The 18,687-nt window shown below is 42.7% G+C and overlaps 1 protein-coding gene across 2 annotated transcripts in view; it reads right to left on the minus strand.

Moving 5' to 3' along the window:
• Positions 1-18,687, minus strand: part of grik3 (glutamate ionotropic receptor kainate type subunit 3) — a gene marked incomplete at both ends in the record, with an annotated part of 89,311 nt that overhangs the window by 42,836 nt on the left and 27,788 nt on the right. For both annotated transcript variants that reach the window (XM_084445130.1, XM_084445131.1), the window contains 4 exons: positions 2,423-2,476; positions 4,421-4,602; positions 4,775-5,032; positions 5,326-5,499. In XM_084445130.1, the coding sequence (XP_084301256.1) occupies positions 2,423-2,476; positions 4,421-4,602; positions 4,775-5,032; positions 5,326-5,499 (668 nt within the window). The remainder of the gene's footprint in view (positions 1-2,422; positions 2,477-4,420; positions 4,603-4,774; positions 5,033-5,325; positions 5,500-18,687) is intronic.

Genomic DNA, 18,687 nt, shown 5'->3' on the forward strand with positions numbered 1-18,687 from the left:
CTATGTAGACAGCTGCGGTTCATGTTAAATGATCCCCCACGTAAACGAAACCAAGCCATATTTGTTTGCAGTCTTAAAGGGGAAAACCACTTAATCTGCCGGAGCATATGAATAATGCAGAGGGAACGATCCTGCTGCAGAATAAAGAGCAAACACAGATTTAACCCGGACAAGTGGACGTTTCTAGGGCAGCCACTCTGGCTCAAGTGTGAAGTCACATGTCGACACGTCGCGTCGGAGTGGGCCAAGGGGGGATCAAAAAGACATTTGGAGGAACATAATAGATATTTCATTAGCACCCCGTGGGGAAAGGGCTGGGGGAACGGGAGCGTGTAAGACACGCTGAAGATCGTTCGCCTCCAGATACTACATTTCTCTCTTGCTCCACCCCCCCCCCCCCAACCACCCTCCCCACCTCCGCCTCCACCACAACTACAGTAAGCACTTCAGGGTTTACACAGCACTCTGTTTCTGTAATGGAAAATCAGAGGAGGTGTGTTCTATACTAAATGGGATTCATTCCCATCCCACTCAATGCAGGTTACAGAACCATTTTTTCAACAGACGTCTGTCGAGAGCATATGCCCTGCACCTTTAGCTTGCCGAGAACGATTGCAATGTTTATCTCATAAGATACAATAGATTTGACATGAATGGCAGCATTATGTCCCCCTCCAAGTACGGTAAATCAACATGCCCTCGCAAACCCACATGATTTGTCAAAATCACGAGCAAGCATCGACAATACATGCTGCAGTTGCTGCGTGAGTGTCGACCACCATGTCGGCTTTCACAGCACTGCATTCATTTCCTGATGCTTTAAACACGCACCTGTCAAATGACCTTCGCTTGACCTTGGCCTGCCAAACCACAGAGACTCAGGCCTCATAACAGACTACACCCCCGTATAATGTATAAAGAAAGAAATGCAACACAGAGGCACAGGAAGACGGCAACACTCTTCCTCCCTACCACACCACTGTTGCCTTTTCATGCTCTAATAAGTCGGCATCTCGACCGCCTCCTCCCCCCAGATGATGATAACATGCTAACGATGAACATTTTCACTGAATATCATCGGGAGGAGTTGTGTAGCCAAATATGTCAGGCATGCTTTCATTGGATCAGATCAATTGAGGTGGCCTGGTACAGTATAATCTTCATAATGGTGTGTCCGTCAGCGTGACAGCGTATTACAGCCTCGGACGGCTGTACAGGCTGGACGGTGCAGCTTCCCCCCAAAAAATATGCTGCATTAACAAAAGAAGGATAAAAAGAAGATGACTATCGAAATAAAAAGATCACACTCCTGAAAGTTGGTGCTAAAAACGTGCTAAAAAGTCTGTGGTCTATGTGGTGATAATACAGCATATTATATGTATATACTGTATTATATATATATATATATATATATATATGTGTGTGTATATATATATATATATATATATATATATATATTAGAGATTATTAGAGATTAAGAGATGTATAATTCTGTAGACATTTAGCTGTTATTTCTGTATCTGCTGTGTATCTGTTTTGATTGTGGTGCTGTGTGACAGAAAGCTGGAGGTCTCTCCCAGTGAGAGCGCTGGCTGTGGAAGACGCACAGTGATGCGAGGCAGAACGAGGCCATTTCCACGCTGCTGAGTGTGAAAGATGACACACGTCACGCCTGGTCCTGTATGTCATATCACATTATCACAATAGGCTGGCCAAGTCCATCACGCCAGAGACTCCAGTGTGTGCGTGTGTGTGTATGAGAGAAAGAGAGAGAGAAAGAGAGAGAGAGCGAGAGAGAAACAACCATGGTTCACCCATTCTGCCCTCTCTTTTCTTACACCTAACAAAATAATACACTCCATTCTGAGGTTCTGCTATAGGAGTGATGGTGGTAAGACTTGTAACCTTCACTTTAAAACCAAATACTCTCAAGCTTACCCTTATAAGATATGATTAAGGAAATGAGACTTGACTAAGGAAATGGCTCAAAATAAGCTAAATTATTTTTTGTGTCTATATTACATGATATCAAAATACTATGATCTAGAGGTTGAGTCCACAGAGATGGTATTACACGTGTCTGTACATGTGTCTAAGGTATCAGGCCAGCTCTAAGGTATCTGCCTGAGCATGTCTGCCTCTCACCAACACTGAGATGACAATTCACTATTGACTGCCGATGTGTTGCCTTTGTACTGCCTCCTCAAAGACTTCTGTTGACTTTAACAGGGAGGGAAGTGTTTGCACTGCAGCGGAATAGCGAAGACTCCATTATGGCGGCAGTTTGTCAAACAAAATTGATATTATGGACCGGATCCAAACCCCATCGGCAATTAAATGCCATTCATCAAAAACTCAAATGGCGGGCAGGGAGATGAGAACAAGCGAGGGTCGATTTGCATTAACAAGCATGGTACATTACCAGAGTGGTGAAGATGTAGTGGTAGTACTCTGTCATCATCCCCATGGTCTGGGCCTGGGAGGGAGAAAGGGGGTGAGGAGGGAGGGGGAGGGAGAGAGAGGGAGACAAGACAATAGAAAGGTCCCTTATGGTCACGCTGGGATAATTCGCAACCGATGACCCAGTCAAAACAAACAATGGAGCAAAATGTGAAAATAGCCTGTAACATAAAACAGGGAAAAGGGCCACAGGTCTGATGAGTATACTCAACACACGTCTGTGTGAGGTTTGTGCTAATGTGCTAATGATGAGGCCACACGTGATCCTCAACACTAAAAGCAAAAAAATAAAAAGGCTCTACAGTGCCAGAGGAATTTCGATGTCATGCATTTAAACGATTTGCAATAGCTGGTCACATGACTTCCTCCCGAGGGAGAGGGAGCCTTCAATCAAAAGATAGCAGTAATGTCTCCTCGCGTCCCATCCTGTGTATTTCACCACCATTTGTTTTCCCTCCATCTACATCCAAACTGATTTTCCCATGGCGGCAGCACTTCCTCTTTAATTGTACCATCTGTTGCGAAGAATACCCAAGGTTAGGTAAATAAGTTCATGTACTTTCAGGAGTCTAAGTCACTTCTCCATCCACACACTACAAAGCAAGTACACATTAAGAAGTGTTCGGCAGTATATTTAACTGTACTTTGTAGGACACTTATTCATAAAGTGTGCAAACAACCTACATTACTATGTTATCGAGGAAAATCATTCGCTTAATGGCGTAGTTAATCTTGATGGATGTTCTGTACCATCCTAAATGTACCCGTTAGCGGTCTCTTGTACCTTTGTGTTTTGGGTCCCTGAATTCCTTTCCCTGTCTTTACTCTTCATCAACCTCTTTTCACCGGCCCTCCATCTGTCCCTAGTCCCCCGGTGGCAGAGCCACTTAAAGAAACGTGACAAAGTGCCATCAGGATGGAACCACTGTGAAGGGGGTCAGCGCTTTTAAGAGACACCTGGGATACGGCTTCCAGACTGTTCCAGACAGAAGGTCTGCTTGTACTGCCATGTTTTTTCCATTTTCTCCCCTGCACCTGGAGGGGGGATGTGAACTGACAGGATGAGGGTGGGAGGGGGGGGCGGGGGGGTGGGTGGAGGGGGGGGGGGGGTTGGGACTGTGTTCCAGTGACTACTGGTGTGAAGAGAGGACAAAAACCAGGTACAGACTAATAAAAAAAATGCCTTTTTGTTGGGAGGCCTGGGTCTATCAAACTCATTATAGCAAGGTTCGAATCAAGGTTATTATAGTTAACGAAAACTAACTAAAGAAAACTAGGTGTGAAAAAACATTTTAGTTAACTGAAATAAAAATAAAAACTAGACTTTACAAAAAAACGATAACTAACTAAAACTGTATTGTGTGTTTACAAAACGAACTAAAAAAAAATAATGTGATTGAGAAAATGTCCTTAGTTTTAGTCTTTTTCATTTCATACATAAGCCTAGTATTTTGTGTGGATATGAGATCTATCCTCCATTTTCTTTAGCTGTGGCCCTGCGCAGGAGTAATCTGACGTGCGCCTGATGGTTTGTTTCACACGGAGTGAAACAACGTGAGCTCACGAGATCAGGATGGTCTCACAAGGCTAGCACAGAAGAATAAAAAATTAAAACTAATACTGAAACTAATAAAAACTAAACTAAAACTAAGCATTTTCAAAAAATAAACTAAACTAGCAAACCTGTTTTAAAACTAATCAAAACTAAACTGAAATTGAAAACAAAAAGTTAAAACCATATAAAAATAAAAACTAATGAAAAAAGCTAAACTATTATAACCTTGGTTCGAATGAGGTACATCTGTTTAATTATCTAAAGCCAAGATCTCAGAACAGTCATACGACTGCTCTTCTTTTGCCTGCTGCTGTTGTTGTCGTTGTTGTCGTTGTCGTTGTTGTTGTGAAGGGTGCTGAGACAGGGTGCGAGGGGAACGCACGTCGATAGCACAGTGTGTCTCACCTGTTTGAGGACCTGAGCAGCCATGGTGTGGCTGCAGTCAAAGATGATGCGGAACTCCCTGCCTCTCTTCATCTCTTTGAGGAGAGGTCGGGTGTCGCTGCTGTCCAGAGGGAGCTGACGGATCTTTAACCTGATGTTGTACCTGGAGGGGGCCATTATCAGTTCCTGTAGTCTAATAAGACCTTTAGGAGACAAACGGCAGAAACGCTAACACCCACGGACAGGTACAGGATCATCACACAGGTTAGGCACATCAAGCTGCTTATTATTATTCATATCCAATTCACCTCCACCACCAGGGAGTTAATGCTGTTTCAAAGTTTCAAAATCTCAGAGACTAAAATGTTGTCTCACCTGTGCTATCGTCATATACAACAGTGGCTGTTTTCCACTTGAGGAACTGCACCAGGTCCAGAATGGCATAGCTGAGAGAGGAGTAATCTGGATAGAGGTTGGCGTAAAAGGAGTCTCTGTTGTCCATCGGGTGATGTTTCCATCGCACCTGAATGTGTGGCACTTCCAATGCATTGCAGATGGACTGGACAGCGTTTGACGACGAGCTATGTGATGGTCCAAATATTGCCACTACACCTAAAGACAGTTGGTCACAAGCTACAACAGCAAAAGAAGAGAGTGAATTAATTGCATATCAAGATTTCCAATATTTGGTTTAATAATTTGTTTAATATCAATATGAAATCTTTTCAACCACACTTGTTATTATCTGCTATACCACATATCAGCTGAAAACCTGGCATGAGGCAAGTTTAAATTTCACACAAATATCCTTGGATTATTCTTTGCCAGACTCAAGGTAGGGTTGCATTATGTGTTGTCCACAGGCCCCTGGATCCCCTGTCCAGAGCAAGGTCACAATCCTGCAACAAACAGTGCACGTCACTCACCTTTTCTCGATGCCTCAAAGCTGTCGTAGATATTAATCCTCTGTATGTCATACGTTAATGTTGTGTTAGGCAACAAAGTCCTGTTTCTGTTGATGTTATTGACTGCAAATTTAAAGGCAAGCTCCTCCGAACTGACAAATGGAACAGGTCCTTCTGTTTGTTCGAAAATCCCTCCTAAAACAAACAAAGAAAGGGAACAGTTGCATTAGCATCATGTCAACAGGTTTCAAACATTAACAACAAATGAATCAGGGCTTTCTTTTGCTTTAAAGACTGAACTATGTACATTATAGTAGGTCTGGCACTCGATTTGTCCAGTAAATACTAGCTAGACTAGGCATCGCCAGGAGTTTTGGGCCCCATTAAAAATATATTTCACTGGGCCCCTTATATTGTATAATTTGATCAGTGGTGTTTAGTTTTCTGGGCCCCATTCAAGCTGGGCCCCCCCGAATCATTCCCTCTTGCCCCATTAACGACGCCCCTGACAGGGAGAATCACTCCCATTTTGGAGGGAGGGCCGTGAATACCAACATTGGCTTTGAAGTGCAGAGCAGTAATGGAACCGAGGAGAGTGGGAGTAGAAAATGCCTCCATCAGAGCAAGTGCTAGCCTCTCTACTCCCCATTAGGATGCCCTTTTATTTCTCTCTAAAACCACAACAGTGGTTGAAGATTGGAATGTGGTAGACCTTTCAGACATAGAGTATACTTAATACATCACTCACAGGCTCTGTAAATATGTTTACAGTCACATAGGAGGAACATAACAGCCTAACGAGTTAAAGTACATAAACAAGTCATGGTCAAAACCTGGGGTGGTGTAACTGAAACGGTATATGAGGGGGCGTGTATCAAAAATAAAAAGACACGAGAGCTTGGAGCGAGCGTGATAATACTGTAGGAATATCCAACCGGGTAAAAAAAAAAAAAAAGAAAGACAAATAAAACAAGTCAGCTCCAATCGATACATCTCCCCATCAATATTTCAGTGTTTGCCTGGAGATAGCACAGTAGCAGAGGCAGAGAGGTCAGGAGAAGCACCTGTGGCCCACACATACCCTCCCAAAAGCCGCTGTGAGTGGTCAACAGGATCACAGACCCCTCCTGCTGCTCTGTGCAGAGCGAAAGCCCAGGAAGCCAAAGCACATTTCACTATTTATGACTCCAGGGCCCTTTGATGGTGGGGGGACGTGATGCAACTGCCTGGTAGAAGGCACAGCCACATTAAAATAAATGAATCCTTCCGTTTCCAAGGGCAAATCTCATTAGAGTACATTAAGTAATTGCTGGAGTATATACTAATTTGACTATTAAGAGGATAAAACGTGGCCTGCTTGGAAGCACTTTAAGAAATTTAATAAACAGGGAACCTGGGAGGAAAATCCGCTGCTCCCTGAGAGGAATATCCAGAGGAAGATTTACATGGCCTGCACCAGACGCTTGCCATGAGTACAGTAGGGAAGCCTTACTGTATGTGCTAGGAATTCTCACAATCCACCATCATGTGGAATAAAAGTCCTACTCTTGTATTATGAAATCCAAACAAAAAAACATAGTGGTGGTGTGTGTGACTATCAAACAGTTTCACAAGTCTACACAGGAAAAAAGCATTTCTGTTTTGAAAACTATTGCACTGCTGTGTTACTTATTATAAAGGGAAAAGGCTGATTGAGATGCAACTTGCGATTTTGTACTACGCTCAGTGGTCTTTAGATTGATTCCTATTATTAATCTGAATTACAAAGGCCTTTATTTAACCTCTAGCATCATAGCCTGACACACAAATCCACTGATTGTTGTTGCCCATTCTCGTAGTCTGGACATTTGTGTGAGCACTTTTGGAATAGGCTGTAGCCAAACGTTACAGTAGTCACCCTATATCGAACAAGTTCACAGCCATAGGTGAAGAAATCAGAGGACATGAATTATAATTTTGAGAAGACTATATGTGAAGAGTATAATATTTCATTAAAATTGTAGAACATCAATTACCTGAGCCCACAAGAAGCATGAATTAACATTTTTGTATGCAGTCAACACATGGTCAATTATTGCATGTGCAGGGAATTTCTATGTATAAGTTTTTCTGAGACAAAAACACTGCAGCACAGTTAACATCAAATGAGTCATGTTGATACCTTGGGCAGTGAGGGAGAGCAGTGAGGGAGAGCGGTGAGGGAGAGCAGTGAGGGAGAGCAGTGAGGGAGAGCAGTGAGGGAGAGCAGCGAGGGAGAGCAGCGAGGGAGAGCAGCGAGGGAGAGCAGTGAGGAGAGCAGTGAGGGAGAGCAGTGAGGGAGGGCAGTGAGGGAGAGCAGTGAGGGAGAGCAGCGAGGGAGAGCAGCGAGGGAGAGCAGCGAGGGAGAGCAGTGAGGAGAGCAGTGAGGGAGAGCAGTGAGGGAGGGCAGTGAGGGAGAGCAGTGAGGGAGAGCAGTGAGGGAGAGCAGTGAGGGAGAGCAGTGAGGGAGAACAGTGAGGAGAGCAGTGAGGGAGAGCAGTGAGGGAGGGCAGTGAGGGAGAGCAGTGAGGGAGAGCAGTGAGGGAGAGCAGAAATGCCATTCTTGATCTATGCACCGTTTACTGTACTATGTTTGCTTTAATGCACGCCATTGCATCTTTCCAGTGCTTCAACATACAAAAAAGCAAATGTGTGATTGTTAATCTACTTTCTAGAAAAATCTGTGTCTTGTTCCTAGCTGTCACCTTTGCTTAAATGTTGTCTTCGTAAAAGCATAACCTGGGCTATGTTTTCACCATCATAGAGGGGAAGATGTTACTGTGTTAGTTACAGTAGTTATTACACAAGCATAGTATAGAATGGTGATAAACTGATCTAACTGGAAACCTGGCAAAAACGTCAAAAATAAAAATCCAGATCCTTAAAGGAGTAGTTTGTTATTTAGCATTATAAGCCCTGTTATTAGGCTACTTATAATCATATACAATGGCCCACATAACATTTTTGACAAGCTGTGCACTCTTGAGATATTAGTGCTCATCGCTCGTGTCACAGCTAACCATATAATGGATCTCTATGGGCATACACTGTACTTATGGGCTGTACAGTGTACTTACAGTAGCTGTGACATTAGCAATGAGCACTAATATTTCAAGAGTGCACAATCTGTCGAAATATTTATATATGTACCGTTGTATGTGATCATAGACAACCTTATAACAGCGCTTACAGTATAATGCTAAATAAAAAACAAAATTCCTTTAAGAGAAATACTAATGGTAAACTTTTAAATTACAGGTCCCTAACAACGTATTAACTATTTTGTAACAACATATAAATTATTTTGTAACAACGTATTAACTATTTCATAACAATGGATGAACTATTTTATAATTTACTAGTAAATTGGAGTGAATCTCTGTTCTACAGTTCTACAATAGTTCACGTGTAGTTACGTGTTACCGGACCTGTAAATTAAAGTCAGGCGTTCTACAGTAGTTCATATGTAATTACGTGTTACCGGACCTGTAAATTAAAGTCAGGCGTTCTACAGTAGTTAACATGTAATTACTTGTTACCGGACCTGTAAATTAAAGCCATGCTCTTTTCTTAAGTTCTACAGTAGTTCACATGTTATTATATTTTTCTAATTGCACAGTCTACAAATCATACTCTGTGGCAATGTTTATTTTCTTTATTAGCAAATTGTACAATCAAAAAGAACAGTAGCATACATTCCATAAACACCAGAGAGTTTGGATACTTGATTCTGATTGGCTAGCAGCCGTGGTAAAATACTCTGCAACCCACGGCTGCGACCGCATAACAATTAGTATTAATGCGCCGTCAATTTCATTGATGAGGCCATTGAGAAATCAATTCAGCAATGACCAGCATTCACTTAGCTAGTAGCTAACGTTAGCTAGTAGTACCTAGCATTATTAGCCTACTAGCATTTTAGCTAGCATTTTCGTAAGTGTTGTAGCTGGCTAGCAGTCAGCTAGAGGTAACTTTAGCTAGCTAGCTACTAGGAGGAGAAAAGAAGGAAGAGTGCACGTGGCCGCCATATTACATTTTGGCGGCCGCTATGGTGCCTTTTGTGGATCGCATGCGCATACCCATTGAAGCCAAATTCCTTGAGTGTCACACACAGTGGTTAAGCTAAAGCTAGAATGTAGAATTAAGCAATTGACCACGAGAGGCAGTGGGTTACACTATAGTTCTGAATTAAATGGTTGCCAGGCAACATAGGCCATCTAGCCTATTTTTGGCCTTGTTGACATAAGGCATAATTCGGGTGGTTCGCGTTTATTTGAATATTTCCAGCCATGGTGCAGTTATTAAAACAGTTCTCCAGAGCACTTGTTTTTGCTGGTAGGGGTGTGGAAGCGTTGGAGTCGAACTGATGAGTGCGTTTTTGTAATAGGATACGAAAAAGGCCAGGTTGCTGCGAGTGGTTGCTACGCAAAGCCTAGCCTACCGCTATATTTTTCAATGGCCTCGTCAATGAGATTGACGCAGCAATTAATACTAATTATTATGCAGTCGCAGCAGTGGGTTAGTATTTTACCACGGCTGCTAGCCAATCAGAATCAAGTATCCAAACTCTCCGTTGTCGAAACTGAGATTAGGCTACCCTGTCTGGTGTTTATGGAATGTATGCTACTGTTCTTTTTGATTGTACAATTTGCTAATAAAGAAAATAAACCTTGCCACAGAATATGATTTGTAGACCGTAATGTAATGTAATATAATTACATGTGAACTACTGTAGAACTTAAGAAAAGAGCATGGCTTTAATTTGCAGGTCCGGTAACAGGTAATTACATGAACTACTGTAGAACGCCTGACTTTAATTTACAGGTCCGGTAACAAGTAATTACATTTGAACTACTGTAGAACACCTGGCTTTAATTTACAGGTCCGTTAACACGTAATTACCTATGAACTACTGTAGAACGCCTGACTTTAATTTACAGGTCCGGTAACAAGTAATTAAACGTGAACTACTGTAGAACACCTGACTTTAATTTACAGGTCCGGTATGAACTATTGTAGAACTGTAGAACAGAGATTCACTCCAATTTACTAGTAATTTATAAAATAGTTCATCCATTGTTATGAAATAGTTCATACGTTGTTACAAAATAATTGATCTGTTGTTACAAAATAGTTCATACGTTGTTAGGGACCTGTAATTTAAAGGGTTACCATACTAACAAAGGAAACGGTCAGTCCATGCTAAACTGATTGGTCTGAAAACATGCCCTCCAATGTACCACCCAGTATGCTTGTTCACACACTCCTGTTAGCCAGGCCGACGCATGCCAGAACCTCAACAATGAGACCATCTCATTATGCTCTTGGATGCGTGCACGCTCGCCCACTGCATTTGGGAGTGTACCCCTTTGTGCTCTTTTTCTGGGAGGGTTCCCAGCCTTTCTGTGAATAGCTTCCCCTTTTCCTGGATTTGCAAAGGCATTCTTCTCCACAATGAGCAACAAAAAATATGGCAGCAAACAATGATCAGCACTAAGTACCTGCAAAACACTCAACATTCTGGGAGGAAAATCAGGTGCAATATGTTCCTTAATGTCTTTTCAATTATGCGTTACATACTGTATAGAAACACTTTAAAGAGCCAGGGAAACTCTGCTACTGTGCTAGACGGTGAGATGGGATTCAATGAATAGTGTACTGTGCACTAGAGAAACGTACACTAAAAAAAATATTACTCTTTAAATTGGCTGTAATAACAGCTGGTAAAAGTGTCCATTCATCATCCAAATTAAAACATACAATCTTCAGTCTTAATGGTGTATCAACTGGCTTCCATAACCACTAATAACATGGTAAACCTTTATATACAGCAGGCATTCCCAAACTGTGAGGCGGGCCTCCCCTGGGGGGCCCCAAAGAAATTCAGGGGAGGCGTGAAGGGATGGTTAGAAAAAAAATAAGAAAAAATGCTTTTTGATTTTGAAATGTCTATGGTTTTTATGAATGAAACGTGATTTTAAAGGTCAGAAGATCAAAATAAATAATGGGAGAGATGTAAATTTGTGGATAGTGCAGAGAGAGCCTCCCCCTGCAGGCATGAACATGAATGTATTGTGCGAAAACGTCATAACGTTAACTAGCACCAGCTGCCACCGAGCTAACTTAGCTGTGTAACGCCAAATTAGGGGGTTGGGGGGCGCGGGTGTGTCACTCTTTTCAGAGGGGAGACCCACATTGATGGAGTTTGGGAACCCATGATATACAGTATCAATTTGTTATGAATACTGAATAGGCCAACATCCTTGCAGTGTATTACAAGATACCTATAATAACAATGTTCCAAATATCCTGCAAGGTGCCATGTTATGCAAAGTCACAATGGGTTTAGGCAAGCATTGTTCTTGACATGGTTTTGGTCATTAAATCATAACGGTAGGAGGAGTGACATAAATGAACTAACATCTTTGCTAATTTGGCATTGTTGTTCGTCCACGGACAAGATGAAACCTATGTTCACTGACAGCGCTCACAGCGAACACAAAGAATTGTGACAGGAAATGCTTTCACAAAGCGTAATATAGCCTATTATCATATAAATTGTATTATCCCATATAATGTTTAAGTTCATAATGGGAATGAGCGTTGTAATTACATTATATACCACTCCAACATCTATATTACATACAGTATATTTTCCATCTAGCTCCATCAAAGCTGCTGGCTGTTCTTATTGATTTGATATGATTAGAAATACTCATGCAGCCTTATAATGTTGTGATATCTACCTCGTCAGAGGACTGTCAGGTAACAACACATTTGAAAAATCTAATTTTATGCTCAAGTGGTTCTGCTTCTGCAATTTATCACAGCTATCGCTCCCTCTCTCCCTCCCTCTCTCTCCACCCCCCTCCCCCCCCCCCCCCTCTCCCCCCTCTTTCCCCTCTCCTCCCTCTCAGCTTATCCTGGAGTTTTGATCTCATTATCATTCTCAAACATTCACATCGGATAATCTGTCAAAGTCTGCGCTCTGCATCTCACAGGTGATAACCTGCTCACCGTCACGCGACCGGGGAGGCGCCCGTAATCAGCACACCTGCACAAATACTTTTTTATTTTTTATTTTTATAAACTGTTTTACAAGCATCAAGAGAAATAGGCATCAAGTTTACCTCACGGAAAGAGTTTGGCCTGTTTTTTTTGTACAGCTCACTTTGCTGGCCTCAGTGTGAAACTGTTTTTTTTTTTTGCTTCCCTCTGGAATATGTAGGGGTTAGACCTATGCCCACCCTCCCATTGCTAAAGCGCATTGTGTTCCCTCTGTGTATGAAATGCGCTATACAAATAAAGTCGTATGGTATGGTACAGTACGGTACGTTGTGCATTGTGATAAAAACCTGAGAGTAGATAAATTAAAGGGAGGCTGTGGAGGGACACGGGTCACAAACCCCAAATCCCTCCTCAGAAACACGAGACAATGCGCGGCACATCACCGATGGACAATCCAGCTCCACAATGCTGGATAATAAACAATCACCTCCCGCCTTTCACAGCCCTTTGTTACGGCTGGGGCAGAAACCCCTCCGTGCTAAAGCCTCACCTCTGAGCCTGCTCAATCAAAGCCTGTTCCAGAGAAGGAGACAATGGGAACGGACGCCAGGTGGACGGAGACCCAACGCTACGCCAGCTCACCCCTGTCCAACCCCCCCCCTCACCCACCGCCACCCTCCTTTGTCTGTTTCAGTGGCAGAGGGGGAAGCAGAACTGCAGCCCTGGCAACTTGTCACAGCGGGACACAAAAGTGGCTCGCAGCTGGAGGGAGGCCCGTCGATCTCCTTTGTCTCAACGGCACCTGGAGAGATGGCGGTGCAGCTAAGAGGAGGAGAAAGCCTCTCTCGCCAATGCCGTTCTCCTAATAGGCCCACGATGGACACAACAGCGCTGGCAGACACAATGTACCTAGTATCTACAGTACATACATTCATCTGACTATAACCTCTATAGCAGGTTAAGGTGATGATATACTGTAAAATACATTATTCATACTTGGGGTATCCTGCATCACAAATGCATTTCAAATCCACATTGCTTTGTCCATCACCTGGAAACACGTCGCTCAAATGTTTGAGTGCCCCGACACACGGGCTTTGCTGTGCGAGGTGCGAGGTGCACGTCACGGTCAATTGACTCGAAAGCTCATAAACCCAGTTAGCTCATGGGGCAGCACAGAGATACTGCAGCGTGAGACTGAGGAGAGGAGGGCGACATCAAAGATTGGATCTTGGTGTGCTAGCCGGTCCCTTCAGGAGTAAAATGAACAGCGCAGGCTGGGGGAGGAGTTCCATACACATCCTGCCGGAGCATAACAGGATGACCTGCCACGATCGGCCCTAGACGAAGCTGACAAAACATCAGCGTTTCCCGTGCTACGCACAGTACCCCTGCGCTAGTCCCTTCACAACAAAGCATCTCTCGAAACATCTCCTGAAACACAGCTGTGGCAAAAACACACAGAGTCTGGCATGAAATATGTTATTTATTAAATACGTTATTTAATAATCAGATCAAAAGATGAGGGTTTTGGTTCTCTCTCAGTATTCTGACTGGGTGCAGATTAGTGGCCAGGGTCAGCGCATAATTTATGAATTTTAAAAGGCAGCTGGATGGTACAGGTGGAGAATAATGACTCTCTACTGGGCAGCTGCATTATACAGTAGTTTTATGTGCATACTTTACCGAATACCATGGGTCAAATGATACTGGAGCTAAGGGGCTCCATTTTCATTACTGACACTCAAGAGGACCTTTTAAATCTGGTGTCACAAACCTGTTGCAGGCAAGTATTGATATATCCTGAGGGTTAACACTCTCTTTGCTGAAAATGGGCTCTAAAACAGAGATCACAAGGTTAGATAACCACTACAGGTCACAATGACTTAAGGTTGGTGTAATTGACATTGATTTTACAACTAAGGATGCAATTAATATCTGGGCTTGTGTTTGGCCTGTGGATAGAACTTCAGATTCAACACCAGGGCTCCCTACTATAAGCTTCTGATAGCTTCTCAGGGAGACCATGTTCACATGTCACATGGAACACGAGCAGCAGGTAATGCACATGGCATGACATGTGAATAAAGCAGCATCAATCAAGCAACTCTCAGACAGCGCTATTATCCTCCCACACTGAAATGAGTGGCTTTGGTGCCAAAGGGTAATACGACGAGAACGATCTCGCGTCTTACTGTTCTAAAGGGCAATAAAGACTGAGAAGTACTGGACTTATAAATAGGGTTTGTAAATAAAATCTCTGAAAAGGTGGTGAACACATATTCATTTATTTTACACTGAATTACATTAGTCTTTTAGCAGACACTTGTATCCAAAGTAACCCACAATAAATGCATTCAACGTAGGTAGTCAATATAACTACTAGTTGCTATTTATTCATACAAAGTTTCTGCATTTATCCAGATTCATGTTGAAAATAGGATCCCCTTGTATTGGTAATATGGCAAAGGTTTGTGCTCAATGGCTGACCAGGATTTGAGAAGACTAGGTGACCTTGTTTTTCAAGGTGCTTGCGGACAGGGCTAAATATAACACTGGCCTAGTTATTACTGGACCAACCGCACATGAAAAGTTAATGTAGACAAATGAGCAGGAGGTGTAGGGCAGATCGTCTGGGACACCTCTGGCTAGTTTCTGGGACGGGAGGCACTCAGATGGAAATTAGCTCTCTGTCTGAGGGCCTTCGCTACCCCTGGAACAGTACCAATCACAGAATATTTGAATTCTTTCAAGCATAAGACAATCCCCCCCCCCCCCCATCTTTTATAACTTTCTGATTTAAGAAAGTATTCCTTCAAGGCATGTAGAGGACTACTTTCTCAGAACTGTTGACATGATCTCCTTAGGAAGAGCTTCCCTCTGGAAGTGGCTCATCTGCCCGTGACCGAAGGGACACCATCTACTGTAGGAGCTGCAGCACATATCTCACTACATTCATCCATAGGCAGATAGCTGTTGAAGTCTACAGTAAAAGCTGCATTGCTGTTTTTGGTTTAAAAGTTGCTGAGAAAATAAAATCAAGTAAATATAATGCCAAATAGAACTATATACATCACACCATACTTCAATGACACAAATGTTTCGGAGCATGGTCATGAAACAGAAAACATGCTAAGCAATGGCATAACTAATACCATTTCAATAAAAAAATACTTTAAGGGGTAGTGTGCTATTTTGGACATTTAGCCCTATTTGTGGTCCGTCTACCATGAACCTGAAACATAGAGACCTCCCATAGAGAAACACCGATGAATATTTGGATTGCGAAACATTTCACAGGAGAGCATGTAGACACTGTTCAGATTACACTCTGTGCTTCCCTTCTCAGAAAAGCACATTCATCATAGTTTTCCAACGCATTTACATATGCCCCATTGACTTACGTTGTAGCCCAGTGAGAGCCTGCAGAAAAAACTGCAGCCAGCTCAATACTGAAACGATCAGTGAAATTATGGTCTCTATGTTTCAGGTTCATGGTAGACAGACCACAAATAGGGCTAAATGTCTAAAATAGCACACTACCCCTTTAAGCAAGGGGAACAATCTGTATTGATTCAAATGAAAGTCTGTAACAGACACAGCACTGTCTGTGGAAATCCCGCACTGGTACGAAGTGCTTCCTAGAAGACCTATCTTCCTAGAAGACCTATCTGAAGCTGTTTGGAACATACGCACCAAGCTTACAATGTAGTCCCTTTTCAAACACAGCTGTACTATTGTAGTTTTATAATACAAGGCCACTGTTTTATCACAGCACAAAACCATTATTCCTGAGCACTTTGCACCGTCTTTTCAAAGCCGATTAGAGAAGGGGACAAGCTCATCGTTGCAAAGGCAGGATATTTACATTTCATGGCCACACACACACCGAATTTTAATTTGGCTGCTGCGATTGAACACCCTGGCTTAGTGGTTTCACACATGAGCGGTTAATGGCTCTCTCTTAGCATCCTGAGGGACCATGCTCATTACCTGATCTGGTAAACTCTGACAGGTGCATCCGGTCTCATCACTGATCTTTGTTCATTGTGCCAGCCTCCCTAGCTCTGTCCAGCTCAGAGAAATCGCAATCAAAGAAAACAAGCCAGAGGGAAACGATGGCGCTAGCTCAAAAGGCATCTCGTTCAATGGCCCAGTGGAATAATACGAATGTGATCAGTGCCCTTGGCAAAAATATACAGTTCAACGTTAAATATCTAAATTATTCCTGTATAGCCTTTCTGAATATATATCTTTGGACGCCAACCAAGAATACCATTAGGCCACTTTAAACAAATCCATGAATCATGTGTTTCATTACATAGTCGCCGATAAATATTCTGTAAGGCAATGTCTTCTGTAAGATTATTTAGGTTTTTATTTGTTTATATCAAATACATCTGAGCATAGTCACTGTAACAGTGTTTACAGAAACCTTATCCATAGCCAGAACTTAATCATCATCCATTCTGAATTGTGCTTCCACTGACTGCTCCTTTTATAACTAGACCAGCAGAACCTTTTCACAAACTCATTTCAAGAATTCAAGACCCTTCATCAACCTTTGCATTGCTCTTTCTCAGGCACCATCCGTCCATGTTGAAGTGAACAATAACCTCTTTCTAAGCTTGCTGCATAACGGTATAATCAACTGCAAAGGGCCGACTACAGACGCCGTGTTCCACTTCCAAAGAGATTGGACAAGCATCTCAATGTCATTTCATCAGTGGATTTACAAAAACGATATTGAGTTTGACTGTTGGATAATAATACATCAATGTTTGATTAATTTCCGTCTGACTGCATTGAACTTCAAAGCAGCACCGGCAGATTCCCTTTTATCCCGCGTTAGGTATTGTATGATGCCGGTCTGCTGCTCTGCTGTGTTTAACTGGAACCGATGAGCAGAAATAGAGATGATATTGGCAAGTACTTGAGTAAGACGTACGATGATTCAGACGTGGATGTGAGCGGACTAATCTATCTCAACCACGGGCTTTCATCTAGACGGCATGCAAACATGTCTCCCATGACTCCTAGCGCTTGTTATTTTCACGTCGGTTCCTAGACTCTCTCACCCTCTGAGAAATGGTCACGCCCTCTGCACAGCGTAAATTGTTCTTTCTGTTCTCTATGATCCCTAACATGGACATGGAACCATCTGACAGCTGAACGCAGAGCCCTGACACCTGACTGAACAGCATGCCTCTGTTGGTCAAATAACACAGGAAGGATTAGAGCACCTTGTGGATCTCCCTTCCACCAAACGCAGTCAGGTTCATGAGCTGAAGGTGTTACTGTACCGCGCCGATTTAAAAAGATACACATCAAATCAAACTTTATTTGTATAGCGCGTTTCATACACAGAGGCATTACATTACAGTCATTTAGCAGATGCTTTCCAAAGCGACTAACAATAATTGCATTTAACGTAGGAAAAGCCAATGTACTACTACTTGCCAGAACTCACAAGTGCATCTTCTTTCTAAAACAAGTGACTAAGAGCATAATCTAGTGCTGAAGGCAAAGTGCAAGAATAGCAATCTAAAATACAGTGCAATACAATACAATACAATAAAATACAATAAGTGCTGAGGAGGGAGGATAGTTATAGTACTTCTTGAAGAGATGAGTTTTGAGCCTGCGACGAAAGATGTGCAGCGACTCTGCTGTCCTGACATCAGTGGGCAGTTCGTTCCACCAATGCGGGGCCAGGACAGAGAAGAGCCGTGACGGTAACAGGCAACACAATGTGCTTTACAGAGAGCAATGGGAGGGTGGGCATAGGTCCCACCCCTACATATTCCAGAGGGAAGCAAAAAAACAGTTGAGGTGGAAGAGGTGGAAGAAGCTGACTGATGATGTACAGTGGCATGATAGCAAGACAGACCACTGAACACTTTATGAATTAATACATAATATGTAAAGAATTAAATGCAGAATATGTAAAGAATTAAATGCATATCTGGATTAATGGGCTGCATTCGTATATAATATCTTTGTACACGTACTGTATGTGCAACACTCTTCATAAAAGAGAGTTCAGATCAGATTTTTCAATATCCTAATGTGACACTTGACCACGTAGGTCACTCACACTGTACATCTCATGTCCTCAAACGTGCATGTGTTCCCACCCACTGTAGGCTAATCTATGCTCCCTTTGCCCACGACATAAACTCCAGAAAGACAGAAAGCAGACTGAGCTAAATTCAGGCTGCGCAATCTAACCTGACCTCCTTGTGCAGTCGAGTCCCTAAAGCTCGTATCGGGCTGTTATACTGCTGATGGAATGTTCTGAGAGAACAGGAGCTCCCTGCTTATATCGGGGTTCTGGCTGTTTAGCATGTGTGGGAA

The sequence above is a fragment of the Borostomias antarcticus genome (genome assembly GCF_949987555.1).
Source record: "Borostomias antarcticus genome assembly, chromosome: 10".
Lineage (NCBI taxonomy): Eukaryota > Metazoa > Chordata > Actinopteri > Stomiiformes > Stomiidae > Borostomias > Borostomias antarcticus.